This window comes from Ornithorhynchus anatinus, chromosome 18 (assembly GCF_004115215.2).
Source record: "Ornithorhynchus anatinus isolate Pmale09 chromosome 18, mOrnAna1.pri.v4, whole genome shotgun sequence".
Classification (NCBI taxonomy): domain Eukaryota; kingdom Metazoa; phylum Chordata; class Mammalia; order Monotremata; family Ornithorhynchidae; genus Ornithorhynchus; species Ornithorhynchus anatinus.
The window spans coordinates 11,298,826-11,315,507 of NC_041745.1; the positions used below are offsets into that span (position 1 = coordinate 11,298,826).

Genomic DNA, 16,682 nt, shown 5'->3' on the forward strand with positions numbered 1-16,682 from the left:
AGTGGGAGGGAGAGCGGGTTTTTAGTCGTCACCTCACAGCTTAGAGACTTTGTCCTTCCTGATTATCTTCTATCTACCCCAGTGCTTAGCGCTGTTCTTGGCAAACGTATTGAGCGCTTACCAAATACCACAATACTTATCATTAGTTAAAGAAAGTGAGGCACACGAACGCTTACTCTGTGCAGAACACTGTACTAAGCACTCTGGTAGAACCTTCGAGCCTGTACAGTTTCGGATGTAGAAGAAAACACTAGGAATTTCAGGTTCTCTTCCAGTGAGGGCGGTTCGCTATAGAGGACCTGACTATTTGCTCTTATTGTTTGTTTTTTACCTCTCTGAGCTCTGATCAGTCTCTGAGTAATTCCCATTAATGTAGTTGACGGGTACTGTCTAAATTTGAACTTATGAATTGTTTCCTGAGGAGATGGCAATGGATAAATCCTATTTCCGAGTGAGGCAGAAGAAGCTACCTGTGCAATTCACGTCTGGATGAAAAGATTGGTGGCTCTTAACTCTCTCTGGGCTAACACATCACCGGTAATGAATGTCATGGAGAAAGTTCAGGAAGTCGTGCTTAACCGAAGGAGCAGAGTGGTCGGAAATCCAAGGTACGGTAATTTAATCCTGTGCAGCAGATTGATTAGAACCCGATCAATCTATCACTAAATCGTATTTCAATCAATCGTATTTATTGAGTGCTTATTCTGTGCAAGAGATCCCCGATCTCTCCCAAACCCGTGCTCCGTCCACTAGGCCACACTGCTTCTCGGTTCTTATTAGTTCTCTGACTTTCCCGCCAATGAACGGATTTTATTCCAAGTACCGAGGACTCCAAAGGCACCTTCAATAAAAAAAAAATTCTTCCTGAAGTTTATATGAATTTTTGGTTCCCTCATAATATCACAGGACTTTTCAAAAAGACCCTTTTCATTGCTGATTTATCATGCATCTCATCTGTATTCATCTCTTGCTTATTTCTCAAGTCCCAGATGTACACTTCACAGGATAGAAGAGTGTCTTTCAGCAAACCTGGAAAGAACTCTATCCGAGCTAAGGTAGAATGTGTGAAAGGTGTGTGCTCATGTTTTTCCATGAGGAGGAACGTGAAGGTACACTTTATGCTCTTTTTCAATTAAACCGTTTCAAATAGATTGATCCGCGTTCAATAATGGGATCTTGATAGAATGTTGCCAAGAGGGGTGGTCATTCGGAATAGAAATGAGAAAATATGCTGAGGATAATAAATCTCCGGAGAGCTGGGTTTCTCGGAATGCCTGGCCGGATCCAGAATCCTTGTCAGGTGAAGGGACAAAGACTGGATGAAATGACTTGGAATCCTAGGAGAAGGCTCTTCATCTGCAGCCAAACTCCTCTGCCTGGCTTCCTAGGTGGTGACGTTTTTCAGTTTGGATAGTCAGAGGCTTATCACTTGCCAAGGAAGCTGAGAAGTAGAGAGGTCTAGAGGAAAGAGCGAGGGCCTGGGAGTCAGAGGACCTAGGTTCTAATCCTGGCTCTGCCACGTACCTGCTGGGTAACCTTGGGCAAGTCACTTTGCTTCTCTGCGCCTCAGTTACCTCATCTGTAAAAGGAGGATTAAGATGGTGAGCCCCACGTGGGACAACCTGATAACCTGTATCTATCCCAGCGCTTCGAACAGAGCTTGGCACATAGTAAGCGCTTAACAGATACCATCGTTATTATTATTATTAGCATGGTGGAAAAAGGTGGTCCTCTGGAGGTGAGGAGAGATTCAGGGAAGTGCAGACTTCCGACTGACCGACAGCCGATTCAGTCCAATTTGGCGAGCGGTTTTTTATTCGTTAACGGGAAACCAGTTGAACAAGCATGCGAGTGGAAAACACAACACACTTTTAAAAGTTTTTGCTTCTCAGGTCTTAACTCGACGACACGCCGGGGCCCGAGTAGTGCCGGGGTCCGTTTGTTAAACCGCAGCTCAGAAAACGTGAGTTCTGATGCTAAACTAAGCCAAACGAAGCTTAAATCGGCCCAAGTGCGGTTCAAGCTGTGAGTCAGGCTTCACACCTGCAAAAAAGGAGCGTGCAGTTGTTCGGAACCACCTCCGCGGCGGGTCACAGGGCTGCATGTTCCTTTCTTTCTCTCTTAGTCAGCGATACCATAATTCAGCCGGGGAGGAATAGCCTTTCTCGTGGAAGGAACTGATACATCAAAACGTAGGCTTTGGCAGCTGGGGTGAGTAGTCGGTCAGCAGAGACACCATGACGGCCTGGTAACGGGGATAAAAAAAGAGGAAGAAAAAGAAATAAACCCGGAAAACAAACCCCGCCTGGAAAAGCGTTGGTGTTTGCTCGTTGTGGGCGGGGAACGTTCCTGTTTATCGTTCTATCGTCTTCTCCCAAGCGCTCTGCGCTTTGCACACAGTTTGTGCTCGATAAGTAGGATGGAATGAGTTTAAAATATGTGGGTAAAACGCCCTTCCCCACCCCAGAAAAAAGTTATTCTACTTTGGATTTCCAAATGGAGGAGAAGGCTTCTCATGCTATTGAGAAAGAACTGAAATGTTTGATGCCATATTTCTTTTCTTTTGGGGGAATGAGTGGGTAGGAGAGGATGGAAGGGAGGGGAAATTCGGCTGATGCGATTTTGCTCGAATCCCATGTAGGTCCCGAGCATGAGTGACCAAAATGAAGGCCTTTCATTCTTTCATTCAATCGTATTGATTGAGCGCTTACTGTGTGCAGAGCACTGTACTACGTGCTTCGAATGCACAATTCGGCAACAGATAGAGACAATCCCTGCCCAACACCGGGCTCCCAGTCTAGGTCTGTAAAGTGATAGAGAGCGGGAAATGGGGGAAATGGGGAAAGCTCGTGGGCAGGGAATGTGTCGTCTTATCGTTGCATTGTACTCTCTCAAGCGCTTAGCACAGTACTCTGTGCACAGTAAGCGCTCAGAAAATATGACTGAATGAATGAAATGGCCTTTGAGCAGAAGCGGGGATGGAAACAGCTTTGGGGGCCCGGGCCAGGCAAGCCCGGGCAGAAGGGGCAACCATTCCAGAACCCCAGAGGAGCAGTGTCAGTCAGGCAGGTAGTCGTATTTACTGAGCACTTACTGTGTGCAGAGCACTGTACCAAGTTCTTGGGAGAGTACAATACAGCAATAAGCTGACACATCCCCTGCTTGTGGATAGAACCCGGGCATGGAAGTCAGGAGGATCTGGGTTCTAATCCCGACTCCCCACCTGTCTGCTGTGTGACCTTGGGCAAGTCACTTCACTTCTCTGGGCCTCAGTTTCCTCATCTGGAAAATGGGGATTAGGACTGGGAGCCCTTGTGGCAGGGATTGGGTCCAACCCAATTACCTTGTATCTACCCCAGCACTTAATACACATAGTAAGCAAATAACAAATACCACAATTATTATTATTATTATTCTCTGGAGGCTACCGGGGCGTCAAGGGCCATGCATGATAGGGCGGCCCGACTAGAAACACGTAATCCTGACTGCTTGAAATCTCTTTTCTTGCATGGCCCCGTGCTTGTTAGGCACTCACTCTGTGCCACGCACTGTTCTAAGCACTGAGGTAGATGTGTTAATCAGGTTGGACACAGTCCCTGTCCCCGATTGGGCTCACGCTCTTAACCCTCATTTTTTCCTCTGGTTCCTCGTGGTGGGCAGGGAATGTGTCTATCGTTGTACTCTCCCAAGCGCTTGATACAGTGCTCTGCGCCCAGTAAGCGCACAATAAATATGACCGATTGAATGAATAAGCGGTTGGGCCCAAGTCCATAGAGATTCGGATTTGATTTAAACATCTTGAGCCCGGAGCCTTTTGCGGCAAAGGAAATCTCAGTTTCCCCTCTTTGCCTCATGAAGGTCACCTTGGGGGAGGGGCTGAAGTTTTCTTTAGCCCAACAGTGAGACCGATTTTCCAGAAAATTCTAACTCAGAAACGGACATCGATCGGGTACACAACCGCAGCGCGCTTCCAGGACTGTGGACTGAGGACGGCCTTGGTGGTTTATAATGTTTGGGGGCAGTTTCCATGCAGATGTGGCAGCTGAACCTTTCCGAGGGAAAGCCGCCTGGCTAGCCCAAGCAGAGAAAAGAATGCAGAGAGCCGTCTGGTTTAGAAGCCGAGAAAGGCCAAACCGTGACACGGGAGCCAGGGAGCTAATTCGTTTGTGACCGTTCATATCCTCCAGGGCCGGAGCAGAAATAGATTTATCACAGCCAATCAAGGATGGTCGCAATGAGAATAGGAACTTGATTTAAAGCCCGAGATCTGAAGAGAAGTTTGTTTAAAGGTCGCGGAACGTGGCATCTTAGGTAAAGCACCACTGTAAATACACGCTAATTGGTCCTTTTTCCGTCTTCCTAACGTCATGGAAATCAGTCTTGGAAAGATTACAATAGGCAGAGAGTTGAAAAAAATCCTAAATTATCTTTAGGTTTAAGTGGATACCACCTCCAACCCCCACATTCACTCATTAATTCAATCACACTTATTGAGCACTTACTCCCATACTAAGCGCTTGGGAGAGTGTAATAGAACCATAAACAGACACATTCCCTGCCGGCAATGAACTTACAGTCCAGAGGGGGAGATAGATGTTAATATAAACCCCCGAAGCCCTCACCTGCCCTGTAAAATCTGAGACCATCAAGCTATAAACAGTCGGGTTAGCTCACCGTGAACATTTTAAAGGTTTCTTCAGGAGCAAAACAGGTGGTATAGAGCATAGCGCTAGGCATATTAGTCACATGCTTTTTTCCGTCTTCGAGGTGGCTTACCATGATCGTCCACTTCCTGTTTTCAGCCTCTGGGAAGACCAGCGATCTCGGAGAATAGAAGACCTCGTCGTCGACTTCCTCGGGCTTCCTGGGTAAGCAGTGCAGAAACGTCCAGTTGGGAGCAGCCGCTTTTCCAGTCTAAAAATAAAAAATTATCTTACTTGTGAAGCGCTTACTGCGTGCCAGGTGCCATACTAAGCGCTGGAGTAGATACAAGCGAATCGGGCTGGACGCAGGCCCTGTCTCACGTGGGGCTCCCACTCATCCCCATTTTACAGATGAGGTGACGGAGGCCCAGAGAAGTGAAGTGACTTGCCCGAGGTCAGATAGCAGACATGTGGCCGATCCGGGATTAGAACCCGGATCCTTCTGACTCCCAAGACCGGTTTACGGAATGTGAAGAGGCCGAAAAAGGCAGAGGTATAGTTTATTAAGCTCCTCGTGGGAGGGGGACATGTCTACCAACTCCTGCTATATTGTACTCTCCCGAGCTCTGCCCACAGCAGGTGCTCAGTAAATACCATTGATTGATTGATTGGTAATTCATTAGCCAAAAGCACGACTTCTACACTGTTGTTCTTCGACGTGTCAGTTCGGTGGGAACCTTAAGATAGCAAATTTTAAAAAGGTAACGGCAGCTTTTGCGGATAGAAATCGCCCCCCTCACCCCCCATCCCGAGACTCTAAGCTCACTGTGGGCAGGTAACGTGTTTATTGTTGCAGGGTACTCTTCCAAGCGCTTAGTACAGTGCTCTGCATCCATTAAGCGCTCAATAAATACGATCGAATGATTGAATGAAAGAAAAGAAGCCCCCCAAATTGGCCAGAACTGACCATCGTCCTTGCCAGTTGAATTCCCTTCAACGTCCTATTTCAATCGAATGAAACCTGGGACCGAAAAACATTCTGTCGATAATAATACGCTCTGCCAGAAAAGTGTATGTTGAATCGTAATAGCTCCATCTTAAACCACAGTGTGATTTTTTAAGATCACACAGACATGAGAGATAATTTCCCAAAACGGGTTGCAGCATTTTAAATGGCATTTAAATGTATTTGTTAAAAACAATCTAGAGAATGAGCATGGGAATCATCTCAATTGCAGGGCTGAGAAGCAGGTACGAAGCATAAGCTCAATTTTCTCCGTAGAGGAAACGCGGTGGCAATTTTAATTTTCCCCAGCCGTTATTTTCAGAAAAAAAGAAAAAAAAAGAAAAAAAGGGCAGTATATAACAGCTGTTTATCCATTGATAGAGAAGCAGCGTAGCCTAGTGGGAAGAGCCCAGGACTGAGATTCAGAAGACTTGGATTCTTAGTTGTCTGCTGTGTGACCTTGTCACTTGGCTTTTCTGTTCCTCAGTGTCCTCATCTGAAAAATGGGGATGTAATAGCTGTTCTCCTTCCTCTTTAGACTTAGGGCCCCAGAGTCCCAAGCACCATGCTTGGAACACAGTGAGAGCCTAAAAGTTCTCTGGGCCTCGGTGACTTCATCTGTAAAATGGGGATTAGGACCGTGAGCCCCAAGTGGGACATGGACTGTGTCCATCCCGATTAGCTTCTATCTTCCCCAGTGATCAGTCCGGTGCCCGATGCGTAGTAAGCGCTTTAATAAATACCACAATTATTATTAAATCAATCTAAATGGTCTGTGTTTGTGCCCTAACCCCGAAGGCAGATTTTTTTGGTTTAAGAATAATTAAGAGAAGCAGCTTGGTCTAGTGGAAAGAGCCGGGCCCTGAGAATCAGGGTACCTGGGTTCTAATCCTTGCTCCACCCCTTGTCTGCTGGGTTAACTTGGGCGAGTCACTTAACTCCTCTGTGCCTCAGTTACTTCATCTGAAAAGTGGAGATTAAGACTGTGACCCCGACATGGGATAGGGATTGGGTTCGACCTAATTCTTGTTTTACGCTGTTGAGTCGTTTCCAACCCATAGCGACTCCATGGAGATGTGCCATCTGCTCTTCATCTGCAATCGTTCCGGTAGTGGATCCATAGAGTTTTCTTGGTAAAGATATGGAAGTGGTTTACCATTGCTTCCTTCCGCGCAGGAAACCTGAGTCTCCGCCCTCAACTCTGTCCCGTGCCGCTGCCGCCCAGCATAGGTGAGTTTTGCCTTGGAGCAGATGGCCTTCCACTCGCTAGCCACTGGCCAAGCTGGGAATGGAATGGACAGGTCTCTGCTTGAACCGCCCTCCCGGAGCCGAGAATGGTAGAAGACTGGAAACTCTCCAGGTGCCATCCTCGGGGCGGGGCGGGGGAAGTCAACCTAATTATCTTGTATCTCTCCCAGTGCTTAGTATAGTGCCTGACACATAGAAATTGCTTAATACCATTTTATTCACTAAAATAATGATAATGGGAATGGTATCTGTTAAGCACTTACTATGTGCCAAGCACTGTACTAAGCACTGGGGCAGATGGCAGATAATCAAGTCCCACGAGGGACGCACAATCTAAAAAGGAAAAACGGGTATCGAATCCCCATTTTGCAGATGAGGGACCGGAAGCACAGAGAAGTTAAGTGACTTGCCCAAGATCACAAAGCAGGCAAGTGGTGGTGCTGGGATTAGAACCCAGCTCCCCTGACGCCCAGGGCCCCTTCTCTTTCTTTTTCACAGTTTAATCCCTTAAACTGTAAAATGGGGATTCGATACCTGTTCTCCCTCCTACTCAGACTGTGAGCCCCATCTGAGAAAGGGACTGCGTCCAACCTAATTAATTTTTGTACCTACCCCAGCGCTTAGAACAGTGTCTGACATCTAGTAAGCGCTTAACAAATGCCATATAACCAAAGGAAGGACCATTTTTTTCTGCCCAAAGTGACTGGAAGATTGGGTGGGACAACCCTGTATAAATTAAATGAATGAATCTGGTCAGAACCGTCATGACCTACCTTCATTGTAATCTGGTACCCTTGAAAATCCCGAAGCCTCTTTTTCTTCTCCTCTTCCTGGCCCATGCTCACCCACGTGTCTGTAATTAAGACGTTACTTCCCCGGGCCGCTTCCAGCGGGTCATACGACATAGACATCTTGGTTCCGTTCTAGGACGGATGACAGAGGGGAGATGAGACAGCTTCTTTGGAAAAACACCGGCAATCGGGTCGACTGAAAAATGTAAAGACGGTACCTCTTTGGCATACTGTTCAGCTACTTTGGTGATATCGGGATCTGGTTCGTAACCCTGTCAAAATAGAGTTCACCGTTAGAACTGATGTGACATTTATTTAATTATTACGGTGTTTGTTAATGATAATAATTGTGGTATTTGTTAAGCGCTTACTGTGTGCCAGGTAACGTACTGGGGTGGGTACAAGCAAAATGGGTTGGACAGAGTTCCTGCCCTATGCGAAGCTCACTGTCTCAATCCTCATTTTACAGATAAGGTAACTGAGGCCCCCGAGAAGTGAAGTGACTTGTCCAAGGTCACACAGACAAGTGGCGGTGGTAGAATTAGAACCCACAGCCTTCTGACTTCCTGGCCCGTGCTCCACTACGCCATGGTGCCCAGAGACCCACTCCAAAAACTTTAAAAGGAGAAATGATTCTCCCTTACGTGTAAGCCTTGCACTTGGGAGGAAAGAGTGGAGGTTCTTTTCTCATAGCTCAGTGAGCAAAGTTAGCTCACATCATTGGCCTTTTAACAAATTATTATTGTAGAACTGAGATTTGTCAGAATCTTCCTCTAGAATCATTTCAAAATCACAACTTGTGGTGGTTTGGGGAGGAATCTTATAAACAACAAAATGGTTTTTTGGGGGGGAAAAAATATAAGCCTCTTAATTGGGGCGCAGGGAGACAGATTAACTGTGGCTTTCGAGACCTTTCATTATCGAGTACAAATGCAATAGATCTTTTAGCTTAATCATTAAAGGAGGCAATAATACTAATAACTGCAGATTTATGAATTAATAGATCGACTCCAGCAATATTCGAATTCTCTGATGATTAAAAAAAACTACTCAATTCAAAATTTAACGAGTTTTTCAAGTTCTTTATCATTTAAACGAGTTCCTGCCTAAGAACAATGCCAACAATTGCTTTTAAAATTCATTTTTTTGTTCAGTGGTAATAAAAAACATCTTAGCACCCAATAAAAATGCCTAAATCCATTCTGAAAGAGTAAAAGCTTTTTCAGGAGAACTTCTCCATAAGAATAAATATTGGATATATATGTTTTATCAAAGAAAATCAAATGTTAGGTCTTTCACTGATTCAGCACCCTTCTGCAGGGGAAATCCCACCTAAATATTAATAGTTTTTTGGCCACCCCTGAAGGAGTGATGGGGAGGAGAACCAGCCCAGGCTCACAGTCTTCATCCCCATTTCACAGCTGAGGTAAAGGAGGCACAGAGAAGGAAAGTGGCTTGCCCAAGGACACACAGCAGACAAGTGGCGGATCGGGGCCTAGAACCCATGACCTTCCGACTCCCTGATTATTCTGCATCTACCCCAGCACTTTGGTCAGTGCTTGGCATACAGAGAGTGCTTAACGAATAGCCCGATTAAGAAATAGCACCATTCTTCTTATTATAGTCTTTGTGTCTCTTCTTTGGTTCTCCCACTCCAGACCGTAAGCTCCTGGCGGGAAGGGATCGTACCTACCAATTCCGTTATCTTGTTCTCTCCCAAATGCCTAGTTCAGTGAGAAGCGACTTAGCCTAGAGGATAGAGCACGGGCCTAGGAGTCAGAAGGACCTGGGTTCGAATCCCAACCGGCTCTGCCACTTCTCTGCCGTGTGACCTCGGGCAAGTCGCTTTACTACCTCTGTGCCTCAGTTCCCTCATCTGTAAAATGGGGATTCAGATAGTCTCATGACTGGGTCCAACCTGATTACCTGTTACATACCTCAGCGCTGACAACGGTGCCTGGCGCGTAGTAAGCATTTAAGAAATTCCATTTAAAAAACGTAAAGAAAGTAAGCACTCAATAAATAGAATCGGTCGAAAAGCGTTGACCTCTCCTTGGGCCATCCTCCCACCCGTCTCCGCTAGGGGCCCTGCACCAGATGGGCTGGGATTGATTTCCTTTTCCAGTCGGAATTAATTCCCAGAGTAAATGCAGATGAGAAACTCTCACCGTCCTCTCTGTGGAGCCTTGCCTCCAATGGCGGAGGTTATTATTGGTCCAGGTAACTGTCACTGATGCAGTTTGAGTCAGTCAGTCATATTTATTGAGCACTCAATGTGTGCAGAGCACTGTCTAAGCACTTGGGAGAGTACAATATAATACTATAACAGACGCATTTCCTGCCCACAGCTAGTTTACAATCTAGAGCGGGGGACGGACATTAATAGAAATAAATAAACGACAGATATGCACATAGCCAGTGTGGGGCTGGGAGAGGGGATGAAGAAAGGGAGCAAGTCAGAATGAAACAGAAGGGAGTGGGAGAAGGGGAAAGGAGAGCTTAGTCAGGGAAGGCTTCTTGGAGGAGATGGGCCTTCGATAAGACTTTGAATCCGGGGTGGGGGAGAGTCATCGTCTGTCGGATATGAAGAGGGAGGATGTTCCGGGCTAGAGGCAGGACGTGGGTGAGAGGTCGGCGGAGAGATAGACGAGTTGGAGGCACAGTGAGAAGGTTGGCATTAGAGTAGTGGGTTGGAGTAGGAGAGCAGCGAGGTGAGGTGGGCGGGGGGACGAGACCATCGTCTGCTTTGAAGCCAATGGTGAGGAGTTTCTGTTTGATGTGGAGGTGGATGGGCGACCGCAGGAGGTCCTGGAGGAGTGGAGAAACGTGGCCTGAACGTTTTCGGAGAGGAGCGATCTAGGCCGCAGAGCGAAGTGCGGACTGCAGTTGGGAGGGACAGGAGGCCGACAGATCAGCGAGCCCTAATGTTCCAGATGAGCAAGTCAGCCGGCCGAGCCGGGGAGAGCCGCCCCCCCTTACCTTCGGGGTAGCAACCTGGAGATGCATCCCGAATTTAGCCGCGCTCATCATGATGGAATGCAGGATGTTGTTTCCATCTCCGATCCAGCTCAGCGTCAGGCCCTTCAGGTAACCGTAATGTTCCTGCAGAGGCAAGCCACACAGTCGCATTATTTATTATCGATTAATTATGGTATTTGTTAAGCTCTTACTACATGCCAGGTGCTGTTCTAAGCCCTGGAGTAGATACAAACGCCTGTCCCACACAGGGCTCGCAGTCTTCATCCCCATTTTCTGGATGAGGTGACTGAAGCCCAGAGAAGTGAAGTGACTTGCCCAAGGTCACACGGCAGACAAACAGAGGAGCTGGGATTAGAACCCAGGTCCTCCTGACTCTCGTGGTCTTTGTCCACTTTGACCACGCTGCTTCTCCCTAACGTGTGGGGCGTCTCCGCCTAGGGTGCCGTACAGACAGGCGGGATCTCAGCCTCAGTTCGCCACATTTTCAACGACGTGTCGGCCTCAGCTTAGGCAGCCAAATATTTTGACAATCTCAGTAGCGAAATCGGGATTCGTCCCCCGGCTCCAGGAATCGGAGCAGCTGCTCTCTGGTATTTGTGGCTGTCACGTGGAATCGCCTTACATCCTTTTGGGTCCAAGAATGCTGGAGGACTCCCTTTCAAGTCTGTCGTGGTAGGTCATCACCCATATCTGACATGTCTGCTGTGTGATCTTGGGCAAGTCACTTCATGGAGAAGCAGCGTGGCTTGGTGGCAAGAGCACGGGCTTGGGAGCCAGAGGTCATGCGTTCTAATCCCGGCTCCGCCACTTGTCAGCTGTGTGACTTTGGGCAAGTCACGTCACTTCTCTGTACCTCAGTTACCTCATCTGTAAAATGGTGATTAAGGCTGTGAGCCCCATAACCTTATGTCTATCTCAGCGCTTAGAATAGTGCTTGGCACATAGTAAACACTTAACAAATGCCATTATTAATTTGTTATTATTCTCTGTAAATTCCCTCATCTGTAAAATGGGGATGGAGACCGTGAGCCCTACGTGGGACAGGGACAGTGCCCAACACATAGTAAGGGCTTCACAAATGCCATAATTATTCTTATTATGTGCAGAGAAAGATCTCCTCTTAGGTTGGTGCTATCGTGCATCGAGCTCGCCTCAGAATTAAAGTGTTCCTCCCGTGCCCCCCACAGCCCATCCTGCAGTCATTATAAACACCAAAAAGACCACAGAACTGGAATTCAGAAGACTCGGGGTCTGGTGATATGACCTTTGAGGTAAAGTCCCAGAATTTCAATTTAGATCCAGTTTGTGTAGCTGGGCTGATTTTCCTTTGAATGGAAAAGCATCAGTCAATCAGTGGTATTTATTGAGCCCTATTAGGGGGCAGAGCACTGTACTAAGTGCCTGGGATAGTACAACACGACAATCTAACAGACACATTCCCTGCTCCAAAGCAGACTGGATTAGCCGTATAATCTCCTGACGGATTTCAACTCCGCCAAGACTGTAGCGCTACCAAATATCTCGTTTAAACCGGATCCCCCTCATCTTAAAAAAACAAAACCTTTCTACAGAATTCAATTCTTTGAAATAGACATGCGAAAAGAAAAAAAGCCCAAATAACCCAAACCACTTTTTCCTGAAGCCGCTACAGCATAATGTGGTTTTCTCCCGAAAGGTTAGTGGAAGGTCTTGGCGGGGCAGAGATAATTGAGTACCTGGAGAGTGAGGTAATCTGCCAAGATCTGGATAGGATGATATAAATCAGACAACCCGTTGATTATCGGTATGGAGGCCTCCTTTGCCAGCAGGTCCAGATCAGACTGTTTATAAACCCGGGCCAAGACTGCATCCGTCATTCCAGACAACACTCTGAAGTAGACGGGAGAAATGGAAATAGAAAAGTTAAATCGGGGGCAGAGTGTTCCGTGATAGGCGATGAAGACATAGCAGCGAGCGTTCTTGAATCATGTCTTCCGGTATCTTAAGCCCTCGCGGCACCAGTAAGATCTACTTGAAGGCAATTACCAGAGGGTATAAAGAGAGTTTATTGGATGATGTGCCAAATAATTCAATCAGTTGGTTATTTAATTCCAGCTGTTGGACGTGGCACCGTCTTGGAGCGCTCTGAAGGATGTGGAGACGGTTTCCAGATGTTCGGTTGGCATCCCACACTCCACACGTGACCCAAAGACGTCATCTCCCTCCTGCCTTAGCAGCAGCCCCGCCTCTTGTGGGAAGCTCGTTGCGGGCAGGGAATGTGTTTGTTTATTGTTGTATTGTACTCTCCCAAGCTCCCTTTCAGGGTCGCACCTGGAGAGCTTCCAGTCCTCTACCAGTCTCGGCTGTGGGAGGGAGAGTCGAGCGGAGGCCTGTCCATTCCATTCCTAGCTTCACCAGTGGCTAGCGAGAAGAAGGCCATCTGCTACAAGTCAAAACTCACCCGTGTCGATAGGGACCGTGTCCAAGATGATCATCTTTATCTACCCCAGCACTGTAGAGTCAGTTCGGTCAAAGTCCCTGTCCTCCAAAGGAGCTCACAGCATAAGTAGGGCAAAGCAGGTATTGAATCCCCATTTTCCAGATGAGGTAACTGAGGCACAGATCAGTGAAGTGACTTGCCCAAGATCACACAGCAGGGAAATGGTCGAGCCGGGATTAGAATCCAGCTGCTATCACTGCCAGATCCGTGCTCTTCCCACTAGGCCCAGCCGAATATCACCCACGTCAACATATTTCGATTTCAGAAAGATCGATCAAGAACAATCTGGCCCAGCCTGTTTGTAATCCAAAAACTTCTCTGGAGTTGACGACCCTCACCGAAGGTCAACTGTACCCAGGGATGGAGGTGTGATCAAAAAGGCCAAAGGATAACCCTCGATCCCAACAATATGGTGCCCACAAAAATGGTTGTCTATGGTGTCTGTGGGCTTTTGGTCTATGACACCATGCTTAGCTTAGTCAGTCAGTTGTATTTATTGAGCACTACTGTGCTCAATTGGCATAGCACTGTACTAAGCATTTGGGAGACTACAATATAATAATATATGAGACACATTCCCTGCTCACAACGAGCTTACAGTCTAGAAGAGGAGACAGACATTAATATAAGGAAATAGAATAACAGATAAGGACATAAATGTGGTGGGGCTGGGAGGGGGGATGAATAAAGGGAGCAAGTCAAGGCGGCGCAGAAAGGAGCGGGAGAAGAGGGAGGGCTTAGTCAGGGAAAGCCTCTCGGAGGAGACGGGCCTTCGATGAGGCTTTGAAGAAGGGAAGAGTAATTCTGTCGGATATGAAGAAGGAGGGTGTTCCAGGCCAGAGGTAGGAGGTGGGCGAGAGATCGGCGGCGAGATAGACGAGTTCGAGGTACAGTGAGAAGGTTAGCAAGCATTAGAGGAGCCAAGTGTGTGGGCTGAGTTGTAGCGGGAGAGCAGCGAAGTAAGTTAGGAGGGGGCAAGGTGACTGAGGGCTTTAAACCCAAGGGCGAGGAGTTTGTGTTTCAAACTAAACCTCATTTCCAACTCCGATTAACCTTTAAAATGCATTTGCTTTAGCCCAAGACCCTCATGTTGGACATACATCAAGAAGTTGGGGTGGGTAGCAGGCGGCTGGTAGTAGTGAAGGATAACTCGTCTACTACCACAGGCAGGAACCAAATGTTCCTATCTCCGTGTAGCAGAAAAGGAAGTACCGTGAGCAGAACTCAAACTGGGTTATTATGAAGCGAGAGAATATTTAAAGCATGTGCCCTTTCTTTCGTCGCACTTCCAAAAGACGAGCCTCCTTCAGAGGTTTTGATCGGGGCTTTAAAACGGAGGGGAGGCGGCTTAAAGCCCGGATCCCTTTTGAATGCTCTCGTGATGCCCCTGTAGATAAAGCCTTGTCAGCATTTCCAGCGTGAGGGATTTAATAACTCGGCAAGGAATCGTTCCTCTGGGATTTACAGAAGCTTTAAGTTAAAAAAAAAAATCCCAGAAATTTCTGTTGACAGAGTAATAAGCAGTAATTGCCTCATTAAGGGTAATTATGAGTTCTTTCTCCTGGGAAAATTCAGCATAGGGGACTGATCCTTACTCTTGACCGCCCCCCTCGGCACTGAATGATAATAATAACGGGAATAACGTTATTCGTGCTACTATTTGTTAAGCGCTTGCTATGTGCTAAGTGGTGGACGAGATACAGGATGATCAGAGCTGACACAATCCTTGTTCTACATGGAGCTCACAGTCTAATGGGGCGAGAGAAGAGATATTTAGTCCTCTGTCTCTCACCTCCCCACCAGCCAAAATGGGACCCTCTTTCAGAGTTCACTCTGCCCCTTGTTTCTCATTTGACGGGGACTTGTGAGCGTTTTGAGGACGATGAGGCTAGCAAAGCCTTAAATATTTGTCTTTTTTTCCATGGCCAAGCTCTGTGGCAAGTGCTGCGATAGATATAACACCATCAGATCAGATGCAATCCCTGACCCACTTGAGAAGCATGACCCACACTGAGAAGCAGTGTGGCTTAGAGGAAAAAACATGGGTTTGGGAGTCAGAGGTTGTGGGTTCTAATCCTGGCTCCGCCCCTTGTCAGCTGTGTGACTTTGGGCAGGTCACTTCACTTCTCTGGGCCTCACTTACTTCATCTGGAAAATGGGGATTCAGACTGTGAGCTCCACGTGGGACAACCTGATTACCTTGTATCCACCCCAGCGCTTAGAACAATGCTTGGCAGATAGTAAGCGCTTAACAAGTACCATCATCATCATCATCACAAGGGGCTCACAGTCTAAGGGGGAAGATAACAGGTATGTTATCCCCAATTTACAGATGAGGAAACCGAGGCCCAGGCAGCTTAAGTGACCTGCCCGAGGTCAAACAGCAGGCAAGTGGCCTTTCTTTGGAGGGATCCAATGCCATTGAAAGGGAGAAAGGAAATTTGAGAAGACTGGGTCTAAGGCCAAGAATGCACATAGGCTATGAGTTGCTGGTCTTCAGGGAAGAGTCCTCCTTTGGCAAATTATCAATCAATTAGTGGGATTTAATGAGCTCTTGTGCTTGAGAAAGTATAATGCAATAGAGTTGCTGAGCACATTCCCCACCCTCCCCCCCCCCCCGCCCCATGGACCATATATTCTAGTTGTTTCCGGGGACAAATACGTTTCACAAAAAACCTAAAAATATGGGTAGTAAGCCATAGCATGGACACCTAGTAAGCACTTGACAAATGCAGTAATGGTCAATCATTATTAAAGGAGAAAGTGGCAAATGAATTCCACTTTTCCCCCACTGTAGCCAAAATGTAAAGTCATCCGTGTTGGAAATGGAGGATTTACCAACCGCGAAGTGTCTGTGAGGCTTTCGTTAACTCCAAGATGGATATCTTGTGTGGTGAGAAAGCAGGGATGTCCTCCAAGAAGAGCAAAGCCTGGGGAGAAAAAAAACAAGTTAAAGTTCAATGACAGGTGGCAAGAAATAGATCATGCACCAGTAAGGCTCACAATTTAAGTTACTTCAGGAGGAAACCAGGACGTGGGTTAGTAATTCTCGGGCTGAATTTGAGGCAAGAACGAGTTAATTCAGGCAAAAACCCCACAGTCAATCATATTTATTGAGCACATTTCTAGATGGTATTTGTCAAGCACTTACTCTGTGCCAGACACTGAGGTAGATACAAGCTAATCAGAGAAGCAGCATGGTGTAGTGGATAGAGCCTGGGCCTGGGAGTCAGAAGGTCCTGGGTTCTGATTCCACCTCTGCCACTTGTCTGCAGTGGGACTTTGGGCAGATCACTTCACTTCTCTGTGTCTCAGTTACCTCATCTGTAAAATGGGGATTGCCCCATTTGGGACAGAGACCGTGTCCAATCCAATTTGCTTGTATCCACCCCAGCCCTTAGTACAGTGCCTGGCACATAGTAAGCGCTTAACAAATACCATAAGTATTATTATTATATTTTCTAGGTGGAACATGTTGGGGTGAAATACTCTTTTCTTTACCACATGGTATATCTATGTCCGTCTTGCTTCTGTGG

General features: G+C 47.0%; 1 protein-coding gene across 1 annotated transcript in view; it reads right to left on the minus strand.

Moving 5' to 3' along the window:
• Positions 1–1,792: 1,792 nt before the first annotated feature.
• OTC (ornithine transcarbamylase) overlaps positions 1,793–16,682 on the minus strand; it is a 29,615-nt gene continuing 14,725 nt past the window's right edge. The window contains exons 4-10 of the mRNA XM_007667259.3: positions 15,989–16,076; positions 12,383–12,536; positions 10,668–10,790; positions 7,907–7,960; positions 7,671–7,820; positions 4,777–4,914; positions 1,793–2,245 (exon numbers count right to left, since the gene is read on the minus strand). Coding sequence (XP_007665449.1) covers positions 2,186–2,245; positions 4,777–4,914; positions 7,671–7,820; positions 7,907–7,960; positions 10,668–10,790; positions 12,383–12,536; positions 15,989–16,076 — 767 coding nt within the window. The 3' untranslated portion in view covers positions 1,793–2,185. The remainder of the gene's footprint in view (positions 2,246–4,776; positions 4,915–7,670; positions 7,821–7,906; positions 7,961–10,667; positions 10,791–12,382; positions 12,537–15,988; positions 16,077–16,682) is intronic.